Source organism: Pelecanus crispus, chromosome 5 (assembly GCF_030463565.1).
Source record: "Pelecanus crispus isolate bPelCri1 chromosome 5, bPelCri1.pri, whole genome shotgun sequence".
NCBI lineage: Eukaryota > Metazoa > Chordata > Aves > Pelecaniformes > Pelecanidae > Pelecanus > Pelecanus crispus.
The window spans coordinates 55,460,482-55,476,218 of NC_134647.1; the positions used below are offsets into that span (position 1 = coordinate 55,460,482).

General features: G+C 40.3%; 1 protein-coding gene across 7 annotated transcripts in view; it reads left to right on the top strand.

Annotated features, from left to right (window-relative positions):
- Positions 1-13,657, top strand: part of SUCO (SUN domain containing ossification factor) — a 47,966-nt gene extending 34,309 nt beyond the window's left edge. For 3 of the 7 annotated variants that reach the window (XM_075710272.1, XM_075710274.1, XM_075710273.1), the window contains 9 exons: positions 1,543-1,617; positions 2,125-2,221; positions 3,280-4,467; positions 5,373-5,460; positions 7,721-7,825; positions 9,636-9,790; positions 10,151-10,242; positions 11,478-11,533; positions 11,694-13,657. In XM_075710272.1, the coding sequence (XP_075566387.1) occupies positions 1,543-1,617; positions 2,125-2,221; positions 3,280-4,467; positions 5,373-5,460; positions 7,721-7,825; positions 9,636-9,790; positions 10,151-10,242; positions 11,478-11,533; positions 11,694-12,140 (2,303 nt within the window). In that variant the 3' untranslated portion in view covers positions 12,141-13,657. Of the gene's footprint in view, positions 1-1,526; positions 1,618-2,124; positions 2,222-3,279; positions 4,468-5,372; positions 5,461-7,720; positions 7,826-9,635; positions 9,791-10,150; positions 10,243-11,477; positions 11,534-11,693 lie in introns of all 7 variants that reach the window. The other 4 variants (XM_075710277.1, XM_075710276.1, XM_075710275.1 and 1 more) reach the window with 3 other exon arrangements.
- The last annotated feature ends 2,080 nt before the right edge of the window (positions 13,658-15,737 follow it).

Below are 15,737 nucleotides of genomic sequence, written 5' to 3' on the forward strand. Positions count from 1 at the left end.
GTCTCTTCTGTGGCAGTTTTTTTTATACGTGCATGCTTGGACAAATGTGACAGACTTCCATTTCGCATTGTTTGTCTTAAATAGACTGATACATAGTGAGGAAGAGGGGCCTCTGAGGAGGAGATAGTGGTCTTCTCAGACATTTGATCTCTTAAGAAGTATTTTGCAGTCTTCTGCTAGTCTAACCTGTGAGGGTAGCTCAATGTTCTTCCTTCCGTTCTCCTAGACTGGCAGGCTTCTATACAAACTCGTAATTCTCTATCTTTTTCTGCTTCTCCATCAATAATAAGAAACCATCCATACTGCAAGTTTAACATCTTTTGTTTATCATGACTTTTCATAGAATACAGCCCCAGATATATATGTAATTCAGGAATGTATTTTCTGACACGTTTTAGAGGAAAGGCAGAACCAAGGTTGTGAATGGAGCTTCCTGGAGTCTAAGAAATTTGTTGTTACTACTAAAATGCCTCTCTAACTTTATGAACTTACTCATGTGGCATACAGTACAGATGTATGTTGGGGGGGGGGGGGGGGAGAAACGGGCAAAATTGGGCCAACTTTTGCATGTTTACAATAAGGTACCCTTTCCCTGTTCGTCATCTTCTAAATAAGCCTGGCAATGAGGTTTGTTTTCAGTACCAAGACCAAAGAGTTAGCTGTATCTAATGTATGTGCTGATGTAGAGCAGACCTCTTTGTATTTACTTCTGTGAATTTGGGGGGGGGGGGGGGGGGGGGGAACTTATCTACTTAACAGATCCTTAAAAAAAAATATATATATCTAAGCCAGATCTGTAGTTATTTGTTACGGTTTTCTTCCAGTTGCCTTGACTGATCTAGATTGCGTTCAAGTAATAGATTGTAAAGTGTAGATTTTCTTCTTCAAATCTTAAAATATTTAGAATTGTTATGTTGTAGCAGTATCAGAGCTGAAAGTAAGATTCAGGATTAAGGAGGGAGGTATGATGCAAAATGACAGTTGAGCTTAATTTGTATGAATCTGTAGTTCAGTGTCTGTCCTGCTGTGGATATCCTGTGTTCAAAGGCAGAATTCTGTCTTGCTCATGTAGCAGATGACATTTCTTGACTCACTTCTTTAGTGCTATTATGACAAACAGTCCAACCCGTCTTTATTAGAGCTCCTCCATTTGAGTGTTTCAGCTCTAAATTTCTGGCTTGGGACCTCCCTCAGTGGTTCGCACACTCAGATTGTCAGAAAATTCCATGCTTAAATATTCTTCTGTTTGTCTTCTGTTTGTTCCTTGGTTTCAGTGGACTAACGATCAGTGAGTACTTCTCACTGGTGTTAGAAGGTCTAGTTGGTAAAGGTTAGATATGGGTTTTCACATATAGGTTTCTAAGCTTATAAATTTATCCATTAAAAGCAACAGATGCATCCAGTGTAATAGAATGACCAGATTTTATGTCCTTTTGTAGTGATTCATTTCAAGCAAGTGTTACAAAATAGCAGATTACTCAATGGTCCTAATCTCTGGGCCCTCTGAATATGTCCTCTTTGATTAGTTGTTTCCTCTTTTAGATGCTATCCTAAGTATGGTGAATATTGCTGCTAATATGCTTGGAGCCAAAACTGAAGAGTCGTCTGAAGCTGAAGGTATTTTTTTTAAATGAAAAGCATTCTGGAAAGTTTAATTTCTTTTTTGTTATTTTGTTTAATTTTTTGTAAGGAGTTGGATGATCTATGTTTAAACTACTTTTTTCACCTTTTACGGCATACCTGATTAGTGCCATAGAATTCTTATCCTACTGACTGTGAAACATGGAACAAAGATGCTGAATTTGCTGAGAAGGGAACAGATACAAAAATAACATATACATTTGTTCAGCCATATTCTGAGATCTTTACTCTCTGAAGTGACTTTACAGCTGAAGCTGGGTAATACACTTTCTGCTTCTTCCTGGAAATATTTTGAGACTGTCCATAACACTGTATACATAAAACGTCAGTAGCACTTTCAGTCAAATAACTTTGATAGCTGCAGTTAATTTGGTAGTGCAGTTAATCTAAGAAAAAAAAAAAAAAAAACCCAAACCCTCAAATTCATTGAAAACAAACATGGTTCTAGAGGTTTTTATGTTCACATTTTCCTCCTTCCTGCAGCAGGGAACCAAAGTGTGTCTGAAAATGTCACTGCCACCCCTGCAACTTCAACAGCTGCACCAAGACTGCCTGAACCAACTCCTGTTCCTTCACCAGAGTAAGTGACTGGTATTGGGGTTTTTTTCAGTGTGTTCCTAGCAGAGACTAACATGCACCAGTCTGGAATCTTTGGTAGTAGAATGCTCAGGTATGGCACACTGCCTTAAAAAAGTAAAAAGGCAAATATTTGGTGAAATGTGTAGTATGGTAATGTACTAACTAGGGAAATTTATTGCTTTAGTTACTGTTTATAGCTATTTCCGTTATGATATGCTTTAGCACTTGACTAAATGTCAAAATGCACCACTTTCTCAATTCTTTGTATTACTTTGTTAAGAAGAAGTAGGAGGAGTGTTTTGCTCTTGGCTGTTGCACATTTCTTGGGTGGAAACTGAGTTAATATTCTTCCAGGTTTTGTAGGTTGTCTCCTGCAAGGGAGACCTAATTAGGAATGTAAGCTGTATCGCTGAAACTTCAGTTAAATTATACTGACAAAACCTCTATTTTAGAGGCTTGTATTTTTTTGCTAGGCTTTCCTTGATGAAAATATGTATGCAAAGATATGGAATTAGGTTGGGAGGAGGAGTTGTATATAGATAATATGTAGGTTTTTTTCAGTTGATTACAATTGTTTAGAATTTATTTGGCTACTTAGAGCTGAGACTCTAGCTCTTTAATGTTAAGACATGACTTGTGCTGTATTTAGTGGTTTTAGGGTTTCATAGCACTCTGAGAGACTGAGGAAGATCAGTGGGAAGGTTATGATTCTTGCATTTGCATTTGAAGATTGCAGCAGAAGAATCAGATGCTTGCTATGTAAGAACTTAGTGATATTTGAATTGGTGACTTTTTTCAGGGGTGAGGGAAGGGGCAGTATCTGATTGAGAGGGCTTGATGTTTCAGAAGCAAGGGTTGAGATAATTTGTTTGCAAATTGGGATTGAAAAACACCAGAGGAAAATACTAACTTACAGAATTTCTGACTGTATCCAAACTGGCCTTTGGTCACTGGAATAAGCTTCACTAATTTTCTAAAAGATCCTACTTTTGCAGTCTTCTAGAGCAGGCATGTAAAACTGTTGGAAGTAACATCCTGTCTTTAACTCTTCCATTGTAGACTTGTTACTACAGATATTCCACAGATAGATAAAGAGCAATTAATTGTGGATTTGACAAAAGAAAGTCCTATTGTTCAGCTAGTACAAGAGTATGAAGAAGATACAAGCCAGTCAACAGTAACCTTGCTTCCCAGTGATGATCAGGAAGAAGAACCATCAGCATGGTTTGAACTTGAGACAGAAAAGTACTGCTATGACATGGCAACAGCATGTTGTATTTCAACCTTTTCGGAATATCTGTTTAAATGGTGTTCAGTTGCAGTAGCCATGCATCGGCAGCGTAGTAAAACTGAAGGTAACCAAGGGCACCATTACTCTGCTGATGTTCAGCAGCCACAGGTGGTTCTGGCTGAATCTATACATACATCAATAGATGAGCCTCAGCCTGAGCAGTTAGATAGCAAAGTTGAGAGACCATCTGGATCTACTGTTGCAGTTGACTTCAGCAGTATGGTCCATGAGGAGATCAGTAATGAGACCACAGATTCAATTGAACTGGAACCAAGTCATCCTCAAACTGTCTCTCAATCCCTCCTCTTAGAAGTTACTTCTGAAGTTAAGCCATTGCCAACAACACATGTGGCATTGGAGCCTGCAAAAGAAGATGCAGGCCAGGTGGCGCCAAGGGTGACTCCCCGGGTGGATATAGCTGAGATCAGTGCAGAAATAGACAAGGCTGAGAGCTCTGTTACAGAAGAAAACCCTGTAGCTTCTGAGACCAGTGTGGCCAGTACCTCTCCTGAGGTGAAGGAGATGAGCACAAGAGTGAGCACAAGAGAGGCTATTGCTACTCCAGTGATTTCAAAGCCTACAGAGACTGTTCTCCAACCTGAATATACAGTGGGCATGTTAGCTGGTGATGTCGGGGAAGGAAAGGAAGGCACTCCAGAAGTGCAGAAACCTGTTTTGCCTCCTGTTGAGTCTTCTGTATCTGCTGAAACAAAGGAGGATGATCAGGCAACTGAAGAAGCTTTAATGGCGATTCCGGTCTCCGGGGGACCGCAGAGAACAGCTACAGACTTCTATGCTGAATTGCAGAATTCAACAGATCTAGGCTATGCTAATGGAAATCTCGTTCATGGATCTAATCAAAAGGAGTCCGTCTTCATGCGCCTTAATAATCGCATAAAAGCCCTAGAAGTAAACATGTCTCTCAGCAGCCGTTATTTAGAAGAACTTAGTCAGAGGTAAGTCTGAGAGAGACTGGTAAGAGTCTACCATATGTAAACATGATTTTAGCCAGCTATGGAAAGGAACATACACATATGGAAAGTAGTACAGTGGAAGCGGAATTATAACGTAAATCACAGCTTTATGGAAAACTGAGAAAAGTACCTAATCTTAGGTAGCTATTGGAGAACTAGATGTCTATGGGTGGCAGGGGTTTCCTTTCTGTATTTCAGATAGTCACATTTACTTTGTTTTAAGGAATATTGCTGTGGGTTTTTTAAAAGCATAAAGTGTTGCCAGGATGTAAGCACTAATCCTGTCCGTAATCCTTTCAACAAAAGGGCACATCCTCCTGTTGCTGTTAAACTGAATGACAGACCTACAATGCCGCCTTTACGGAACTGATTGTTTCCACTTAAACTACCCTGTTATCTGTACTAACCCTTGTTGAAGAAGGGAGCATGGAAAGGGTACCAAGAACTTTCTGTGAGGGATGTACATATATTAGTGTTTGTCTGTGGTGCTTCTTAGCTGTAGGAGAATCAGGAAGTGTACCCATTCCAGAATTGGTTCCAAGGAAGGGGCTCTTCATTGTATTTACTGTTGTGTTGTCTGTCTTGGCAGTCAGTGTTTGCAAAGATTTCTCCATAGTGAATTGGCACTAAGCTCTAAGGTGTTGAAATAGATTTGACTTTAACCTTGGAAAAAAACCAAACCCCCCCCCCCAAAAAAAAACAAAGTAGAAGGAGACACATCTCTCTTTTATGTGTGAAACTTAAAAGGAAATACCGCTTGATGTTTAAATAACTTCTTTGGGCAAAGAGAAGTTTTCTGCTGGCATAGCCATATTTTTTTGAAGACAAGTCTAGTGCTGAGGAGTTTTATGAACTAGCACTTCAGACCTTTATGCTCTTTGTTTTAGGTACCGAAAGCAAATGGAAGAAATGCAGAAGGCTTTCAATAAAACAATAATAAAACTTCAGAACACCTCAAGAATAGCAGAAGAGCAGGTATGGTTTGTTGGAGTACTTAAGTGTTTTCCTAATTAAGAAAGTTTACTTTTAAGAAAGAGTTGCAAGGAGGTGCAGAAATTCTCTTTCAATTGACAGAGATTTTTATTAGCTGCATATCTGCCTTTTAAAAGCATCCATTCCATGCTTCCTAGTTTTTTTCTATGTAATAATTTTTTTAGATATGTTCCCAGTCATTTTTAGAATAAAGGCATTCCCAGCTCTGTTTCCTGGTTTTGTATTTGAAGGAAAAAAAAAAAATCAGTTGTCAGCTGGTAATAGCTAAAACTCTTAAATGTTTTTGTCAATGAAAAAGTTATCCAGGTCACTTCCAACCTGTGTTTCTTGGTGGTAGCTGCACTCAAAACCTTTTTTTAACTTGGTTTGGTTTTCATCTCTGATTTAGAATCATAGAATCATAGAACCGCTTAGGTTGGAAAAGACGCTTAAGATCATCCAGTCCAACCATTAACCTAACATTACCAAGTCCACACTAAACCAATTAAGGGTAGACTAGACTAAACCATGTCCCAAAGTACCATGTCTACCCGTTTTTTGAACGCTTCCAGGGATGATGACTCCACCACGTCTCTGGGCAGCCTGTTCCAATGCTTGACTACCCTTTCCGTGAAGAAATTTTTCCTAATATCCAATCTAAAATTAAAGTATATTTAAATTTAAAGTATAGATAGACAATTGCCTTGGTGCTGATGAAGAGACCTAGCCTTTAGAAAGGGAGAGGGGTAGAGTAATGGCTTATGCCAAATTTGCATTTGAAAGCATAGTGCACGTAACAGAAGATGTAGTTCACTCTTTAAAATTTGATTTAAGGAAGTGGGAGCTGAAGGCGGTTTTCCTTGCTCTGCCATCCTAGCTTTCCTGAGTGTCATGGTTTAGCCCCAGCCAGCAACTAAGCACCACGCAGCCGCTTGCTCACTCCCCCTACCCCGATGGGATGGCGGAGAGAATCAGAGGAGTAAGAGTGAGAAACACTCCTGGGTTGAGATAAGAACAGTTTAATAATTGAAATAAAGTAAAATAGTAATGATAATAATAACAATATAATAATGATAATAACAATAGTGATATACAAAGCAAGTGATGCACAATGCAATTGCTCACCACCCGCTGACCGATACCCAGACAGTTCCCGAGCAGCGATCGCTGCTCCCCGGCCAACTCCCCCCAGTTTATATACTGAGCATGACGTCACATGGTATGGAATAGCCCTTTGGTCAGTTTGGATCAACTATTCTGGCTGTGCCCCCTCCCAGTTTCTTGTGTACCTGGCAGAGCATGGGAAGCTGAAAAGTCCTTGACTGGCATAAGCAGTACTCAGCAACAACTAAAAACATCAGTGTGTTATCAACATTCTTCTCCTACTAAATCCCAAACACAGCACTATGCCTGCTACTAGGAAGAAAATTAACACTGTCCCAGCCGAAACCAGGACACCAAGCAGCTGTGAAATATAGCGCTAACTGCAGTGCTGAATAATCACTAAAGCAACTATGCATGTGGCATAGCAGACTTAATCCCAAACTGTCTGAAAACTTCTGAAGTGCAGTCTGAGGCCTGTAGTTTGCTCATCCATCAACAGTGAAGAAAATCGCAACTCCCTGAGATGATATGCATGCTCTTTTATGCTTTTTTTGAATAGTATCAAATGCTGGTCAGTCTGAGGTGCTCCTCTTGGTTAACCTCCCTGATATTCTGCTCACCTTTCTTCATTTCTCATAGGATTAAGCATCGTGTTAGGGCTCTTTCCAGGAAGGAGATGATAGGCTGCAAAGGACTTGTTCCTGGCTGGCTTGGGCTCCTGTCATTAAGTGGCTGGCTGCCTAATCCCAGAACAGAAGCTATGCATCAGCCCTTAGACTTTAGCTCTACCTGGTCATCTGCATGTGTATTTTGTGACGTGACAGTACTCAACTTCCTTATAGTCACTGCATGGAGCTGGCTACGTAATTGTCCTTTAATGAAGATAGCAGAAGTCACTGTAACGAAATGCGCTTGGCATAATGTTACAAAATGTTATTTGCTAAGTAAAAATGTTGATGTTTTTAAGTGTGTATATGACTAATGCTGCTTAAGCAGTTTCAAATGCTATATGAAAGTTGTGTTGAAAACAATGCTGAGCAGGTCATGTAGCTACAAGGTGCCTGGCTGTGTCGGATAGAACGCTAACTCAGTATGTGAGAGTATATGATAGTGGGAACCTGACAACTAAATAGCATGGCCATGACTCTCTTTAATACAGGATCAGCGACAAACAGAAGCAATCCAGCTGTTACAAGCACAGCTCACCAACATGACGCAGCTAGTTTCCAATCTGTCAACAACCGTGGCAGAATTAAAACGTGAGGTAATTATAATTCAGCAATATGGCATGAGAACTCAAAGGAAACAGATGCATGAACATATCTCAATTTGAAGAGGCCTGGAGTCCTTAAATGACACTTTTCATCTGAGAAGTTGTCTGTAGTGTTGCTTTCAGCCTACTTTAGCAGCTGGCCAAGGGAGGGGAGGAAAGCTTGAGTAGCCTGAGCTGTCTTGTGCACAGCAAGATTGGTAATAATTTCTACTACAGCCCTACTAGCCCCATGATTGTAGTCTGAGCTAATGATAAAGATAAAACTTGACTGGAATAACCTAATATCTCAGCTTTCCTGTACTGCATTGGAATCAATACTGTTCTGTGAAATGATTCTTATTGAAATTAGAAGACTAACCACTGACTTTGAAATGGCAATAATGGGATTTGTCGTGCATATAGAACGTTTGACATATGTCAAAGGGAATGGTAAAGTTCACGCTTCAAGAACTTTTCTGGCACTTGCTGCGTTATATAGCCAGTTGGATGGCATGGCTTTGTTACACAACTTCAGTAAAATGGGGTGCTTTGTGGTGTCCAGCACTTACATTGTCCACTTAAATATTAACAGACTCTTGCCATAGGAGGTTTAGTGTGCAAGAGTGTACTGGCCACTGTTAGAACTGGGCTGTAATAATAGACGAGTATGTGGAGGGTTGCACTCTTAGCTACTGAATGGGGTGCTCACATGGCTTAAGACACCCTTCTCCTTTCCCCTCCGGCTATTGTGATCTTTTGAGATTAGGGAAATCTTGGCAACAGTGTTAGGAACATGTTCTCTCAAATGTTTATGTTCCTCAGCCTGGGATTTCAAGCAGTACCATAAACATGACCTTTGGGGTTTTTTTGTGCATGTTGCCAAAGACTTCTCTTGAGCTGTTTTCTAACACTTAGTGAGACTCCTTTGATGGCTGGCTGGCTAAGCTCCTGTTCACGAGTGCTGTGGTTTTAACCAGCATTTGACAGGGGTGACCATTGGTGTATGTTAGATGAGTATACTGTATTTGAACACATGGCTTTCCCTGGACTCAACTCTGGTCACCTGAATCTATTAGTCTGAGACATTTGCTCATTACAAAATGGGAAGTTGTGTTCCTTGTCTTTTCTAAAGTCTTTGTATGACTTCTAAGATCTCTTGGTGTGTTTAAGATTTTTATAGGAAAACAACTGTGCAATTCATTTTTTTTAAACATTATCTGCAAAATACTCTTGAATTTCAGTTTCCATGTAATTCTAGTAAGCTTCATCTCTCAGTCTTCAGAAATGAACATACTTGAAAAAGTCCTGCTAGGTTGTGAAGTGGAAGAGTGGTCAAAAAGATGAAACCCATAGAATCAAGTGAATATAATGGTATTTATTCTGTGAAGTACTGCAACATCAGCTGATGAAAGGCATCACATAAAATTGAGATAGTATTACATCCATGTCAACTGTAAAACAGAGAAGTTACTTTTAGTACACTTTCTTATGGAAAGTATATGACTTTCAGATAGGTTTGAATGCTCTTTGCAAGGGGCGGATGCTTCTTTAAGTTATGGTAGTACCACAGTGAGTGAAATCTTGTCCTGTGTTACCAGCTAGTGGTTTTCAGCCTTCACTCCCTGAATGCTGCATAGCCAACAGACTACATCAAACCTCTGAAAAAATACTCAAATTTGAACAAGTGCTTGGTGAAATTGAAGGAAAGTGACTTGAGAACATGTCAGTTGTGTTCTTTTAAAGACTTTAATGTTTAAAACACGAGGATAATAGTATTATTAAATTATTCTTTGTCTCTAACAACAACATCAAATTCTTCCAGGTTTCTGATCGGCAGACTTACCTTGTGATTTCCCTGGTTCTCTGTGTCATTCTGGGCCTGGTGCTTTGTGTGCAGCGGTGCAGAAGCACTTCTCAGTTCTGTGAAGATTACCTCTCAAAAATTCCCAAAAGTAATCACTACCCTAGCCCCAAAAGGTAATGTATTTATATTTGAAACTTAATTGTTCTTGCAGCTTTTATTGCTATTTCCTAAATCCACTGGGGTTGGCACATCTGCTTTAATTCTGAGTCTTCTTTCCGTAAACTCAAAATTGATAGCAAAGAGCCATTACTGCTCTGTTTTAACACTCTCCTAGGCGCATTTTGGGTCTACTACATTTAACATGCCTTGAAAGCTTTTTGCAAGTACAGTACTGTGTCTGTTTGCTGGGCTTTCTTGGGCACCTCAGTGAATAATTCTGTCCTTCTGCCAAAGGTGTTTCCTAATGAAAAATGCATATGACAGTCCTGAGAAAAATGTGTTTAAAAAAAAAGCTTTGTGGTTTTGTTTCCTAGATGTTTTTCCTCCTATGATGATATGAATTTGAAAAGAAGAACTTCTCTTCCACTGGTCAGATCACAGTCTTTTCAGCTAGCTGGTAAAGAAGGTATTATTCACATATCGTACATCTAGTCCCTAGTGTTACTCTTAGCGCTATACAATGCATTACTGCAAGGGTATGAAAATGGAATGGCAGGTTAATGTCAAAGTACATTGGATTATAGTAGTTCACATACACATTCTGTAGGACCTGGTGGTCCATGAACAAGTTACCAGATGCTCACAGAACTGTGCTAAATTATGCTAAAACATTAGATGTAGTCTTTGCTATTGTTTATACTCTACAGATATTTTCTTGGGTTTAGTAGCAATCCATGTGGGCATTCAGGTCTACAAAGCTGTGAAGCTTGCAGAAAGTGGCTTTTTCTTTTTTGATGCCATATGTGGGAAGTCTGAATGCCCTACTTTTCAGAAGTCCTGATAGCCTGTCTTTGAAACTTGGCAGATATTTAGGATTGAAATTTATCAACTGTAGTAAGAAAATTTAGACTATTTATCTTGGCTTGGGTATGAGGAATGATCTGGTCTTTTCAGTATTCATGTTACACTTGGGACAACTGAATTTTGATTTCTTAGGCAGTCATCATCATGCAAAACCAAAAGGGTTGCAGAATATACTAACTGCCAAGTATGCAGCTGACACAGCTTTTCTCGGTGCAGCAAACTTGTTTCATGGGTTTTTTTACTGTGACTAAAACTGCATGAAAACTCGTGAGTTGAACTGGGAACACATTGCAATAGAGACTAGCTAAAGTGTAGACTATTTTTTTTGAAAAACCACTCTTTTTCTGAATGCTCCTGTTCTTCAACTTGGAAGAATGATTTACAAAGCACTGATGGAGGAATGCCAGGCTGGTCTCATGTCAGTCTGAACATCTGTGTCCTTGATAGGTACACATACTTCTGTCCTGTCATGGGCAGGCTGCACAATAAATGCTATTATATTGGTAAGAGTTCGTTTTCGTAGAAGCTGACTTTTGCTGACTATTATTCCTTTTCCCCAAAGGATGTTCTGTGCACCTCTCCTATGGCCTAACCTATCAGGAGGACAGGTGTTTTCAAGTGTATATCACTGACAGCTGCCATGACAGCATAGGGGAATTCCTGTGTGTGTTGACTTCACTTCCAGTGTTCATGTGTTCTACCTCTGTTAACTTGTAAGGGGAGCAAAAACATGTGTGAAAAGTGGAATATTTTGTCATGCTGTTATTTATTTAGAACCGTGTTGCTCTAGAGCTGGCAGCGTCAGGACTGCTAAATTTATGTTCCCTCTCTTTACAGTGGATCCAGAGGACCTGTACATTGTAGAACCCCTGAAATTTTCCCCAGAGAAGAAGGTACAGTGGCTGTGGGGAGGGCAGGCTGAGCTGAGCGTGTTTCTGCCAGCAGGTGGTGCATGTCTCGGCTGCTTTTCCGGGCACTGGTTTCTAGGTTTGGGTTTTACGCTCTGCTTGCTTTCCAGAACATAACTGTTTCTCTTTTTACTTGTGGTTTCAGAAAAAGCGTTGTAAATACAAAAGTGAAAAAATAGAGACTATTAAGCCAACAACAGAGCCTCTGCATCCAATAGCCAATGGGGAAATTAAAGGAAGGAAGCCGTTTACGAACCAGAGGGACTTCTCTAACATCGGGGAAGTTTATCACTCATCGTATAAGGGTCCTCCATCCGAAGGAAGCTCCGAAACATCATCACAGTCTGAGGAGTCCTATTTTTGTGGCATTTCAGCGTGTACGAGTCTGTGCAATGGACAGACCCAAAAGACAAAAACTGAGAAGAGGGCTATAAAACGAAGACGGTCTAAAGTTTCAGACCAAGGGAAGCTCATAAAAACTCTAATACAGACTAAGTCAGGGTCAATGCCAAGCCTGCATGACATAATCAAAGGAAACAAAGATATAACGGTGGGAACACTTGGTGTCACGGCAGTTTCTGGACACATCTAAAACTAGCTGAACTTCTCAAATAGGAGAGTGTTTGTTCGTTTGAGAACAGTCTGTGGTATTCTGTGGGAGGATAGTGGGAGACGAAGAGCTCAACTAATTGGAAAGTATTCAGAAATTTGGTTTCTGCCTTTTTAAAGAGATGGGATTGTGTCAATCTTGGCTATAAGCTGCAGCTTTACAAGGCTGATAATTTCCTATGAGAACAGCTTTGGGGGGAGGGAGGGCAGGGTTCATTTTATAAAGGTTTTTTTTTTCACAGTTCCTGGGGCAGAGATTTTTTGAAACCCAGTTTGTTGGGTGGAATAGGGATAAAAGCCTAATCCTCTTCCTTTAGCTTTGTTCCTATTTCTTGCACCTTCCCATATTTATGTGCCTTTTGTCTATTTATAATGCCACTGGAAGAGGGGAGATACAATTGTTTGTCATTTGATTTATTTTGTAATTTCTCTAGCTTTTTTTGAAGATGCAACACTACAGTGCTGTAAAGGGACATGTGTTGGCCTTCAGCTGGACTCAGTAATGTGGACTGGATACTGTAAAAATACTAATAGATGGACTTGCCTGACTGGATTCTGGTTTTGCAAACTCGGTTGAGGAAAATATCTCACTAGGGATGGTAATTGTGTTTATTTCTGCCTTCAGTTACAAATCAGAGCTGTAGTCTGATGTGCTAAATGAATGACAGTTGCTCTTCAGATTTCCTGTGTATGATGGGATCTTAGGCTGATGAATGCATTTGTTATCTAAATTGCCTGCTGTAGTTCTCTGAAGGAAGTGAATGGGGAATGCTCTCTGCTTCTCTGCTGAGAGTTCAGGAAAAAGCTTAGTTGAAGAATGTGAGGGTGAGCTGGTGCAGCTGGGCCGTTCACCGAGCCAGCTGTGGATGTGTTGAGTTTGCAAAGCCTTGACATCTGATGGTCAGGTTGGTTCAAAGTGGATATTTCCGTAATGTTTGCTTTTGTATTGGCTAACAAATGTGCAGTGTTTGTATGGTTGGTATTTTCATATCCAAGTGTTTTTTATTTTGACTGTGATTGTATATTTGGATACTATAGGATGTGTGATTGCTAAAATGTTGAGTGTGTATCTGAGTGAGTGGAACAAAAGGTTATTCCTTTTGGCAGGTGTTACAGGTTCACGTTGTAAAAAATAAGTTAACTTATTGAGCACTTTTAGTGGTACCCTTTTTAACAGATCTAATGCCTTTCCTGGGTATTGTATGTAATGTGACTTATTTAAAGCCTTTGGTTTTTTTGCTGCTTTCTTGTTAGTTTATGAATACTTTAAGGTGATGTACTTTTGGAGTTGATCTGCACAATTAGCCAGTCAGAGCACATGAACCAGACGTGTTGGAACATGAATTCAGAAGGGTTTCAAACCTGGATGAGGAAAATACTTACCACCTGAGTGCAGCATACAGTGTTGTGGAACAAGAGTATGTAACTACAGAGCTGTAGTGCCATTAGAAACTGTGAATTTCCAAATAAATCTGAACACTTTGTCTTTAATTTACTGGCATTTTTCCTTTGAAAATGAAACTTGCGGTTCTAGTGCAGAACTAGGACTAGGGTCCTTTGGGCCATAATAAGGGGTTCACAAACTCATTTGTCAGCCTAGATGTTTGTGTGTGTTTAAAAAAAGAAAAGGGGAGGAGGGAAGCTGAAGGCTGAGTGGTGGTTTGTCTGAAAGTTCAGGAATCCTGGCCATGTGAAACTGCTAGAAAAGTTTCCAGCAGGTATTGGTTCACATCATCTTGTCCTGGGGGATCCTTAGAAGCGGTAGCTTTCTGTGAGAATGACTGCATGAAATTACCTCTTGGTACTCAGAACTAAGGTTTGTGAAGGATATAAAAGGTCATTAAAAGAAAATGTTAGGTAGTCATTTATCATTTCAAACCAGAGTTTTCAGCTTGAATTTTGCCCCCTACTGCCCCCCTCCTAACTTATTTCTAGCAAGTGTAGCAGCACTGCATGCAGCCAAATGGCAAATTCACCAGCTGTCCAGAATCTACTTTTGTCAAATGAGACCTCCCCAGCACTAATTTCTCACTTGAATGTCTCAAGACCCTCTGCTTCATCACAGGGAGCGCTATGATTTAAAAAGCAATTGAATGTGGGGTTTGCTGTGGGGGGGGTGGGGGCGTGTTTTTTTGGAGTGTGGGGTTTTTTGTGGTGCAGGCTTTCTTATTTACTGGCCTTCCTCTTAATACATTGCTTGTAGGAAGTGTGCTTTCCTTTACTACCCTGGCAATCACTGAGCTGCTCTTCTCATCAAAAAGAATCAGCTGAAGCTGGACATGACTGCATTCTTAAAACAGCCCACCGTTGCTAGCTGGCTGTAGACCAAAGACTGACAGACCTAGAATATGCCAATAGGTGTAGAATGAGGCCAAATGAGTCATGGTGCAATATGCAGGCGACAAATGTGTCTCTAACGGGGGGGGTGGGGGTATTTTTCCTTGGTTTTAGCTGGCCTGTAAGCGTTGGATGAAAGCAAATTTGGTTGTGAAACTGAAATGAAACCAAAGATGATGGTGGCCGTATATATTTATCAATTATACAGTGTGAGCATATAGCTCTGGGGCAAGGAGAAGTTGCCTTTCCTGGAAGCAGCGGTTCTGTGGATGGCCAGAAACTTTCTTCCCTGTCCTTTTTCGTTTTGCTGTAATGGACAACTTCTTCCTTTATCTTGTCTACATTTGCTTCCTGGACTGGATTACCCCACAGCACTCGTGAGCAATCCTTGAAGATCCCTTAGAAATGACAGTTGAGGAATTCGCAGCATGCCTCTGTGTCAACAGGAGCTTGTGCGAATTCAGCTGGTGCGATGGGGAGCAAAGGCATTGTCCCCAGTGCAGACTTTTCCAGCATTTTAAGTATCTGGCTAACAGAAATTTTGGGGTCATATGGTGAAAAATGTCAGCCTAGTTTTCTTTTGCGCTGGGTCAGCAGAGATGGCTGTTAGCAGCAATGACTCCTGTGAATAAAGCACATCTATCGTAGTCGCTGCTGGTGCACGTCAGCCAAGGAGTGACTTTCATATTCTCATACATACGCTGCCTGACCATTTCAACTACATCTAGGTCTAAACTTTCCAATCAAAGCGTAGGTTATGCTTCAGCCACTGAGAGAGACAGCATCTGAAGGAGCCTACAGAGCCAATCGTGCTATCGTAAACTCGAGCGTGTTTGTTCTGGCAGCAGACTGGAGATTTTGAACCACAGCTTCTGCCTGCTGCTGCCTTGCTGCTTTTAATTATTTGTAACCACTTTTTTTTTAAAAAAAAACAACCTCTTAATGTCAAGTTCTTATTGCTTAATATTATCCTTTCATGTGGGCTCTTGAGTCATTTTTTACTTCCAGTTTTATTAATGTCACACTGACTCCAGCTTTCAAAACTCGATTCTATACTCTGGTGAAATCAAGTCTCTCAAATTGGTCCAATATAATAGTTTCTAATGAAGACAGCTTATAAATGAAGCTTCTAATGAAGCTTATAAATCTTGACAAATTCCTGTGGCGTTGTGGATACTTAAAGGGAGGGCCTGGTCCATCTTGTGCTATTGCATAGTAAGGTTGGACAGTTGTCAGTGTAACA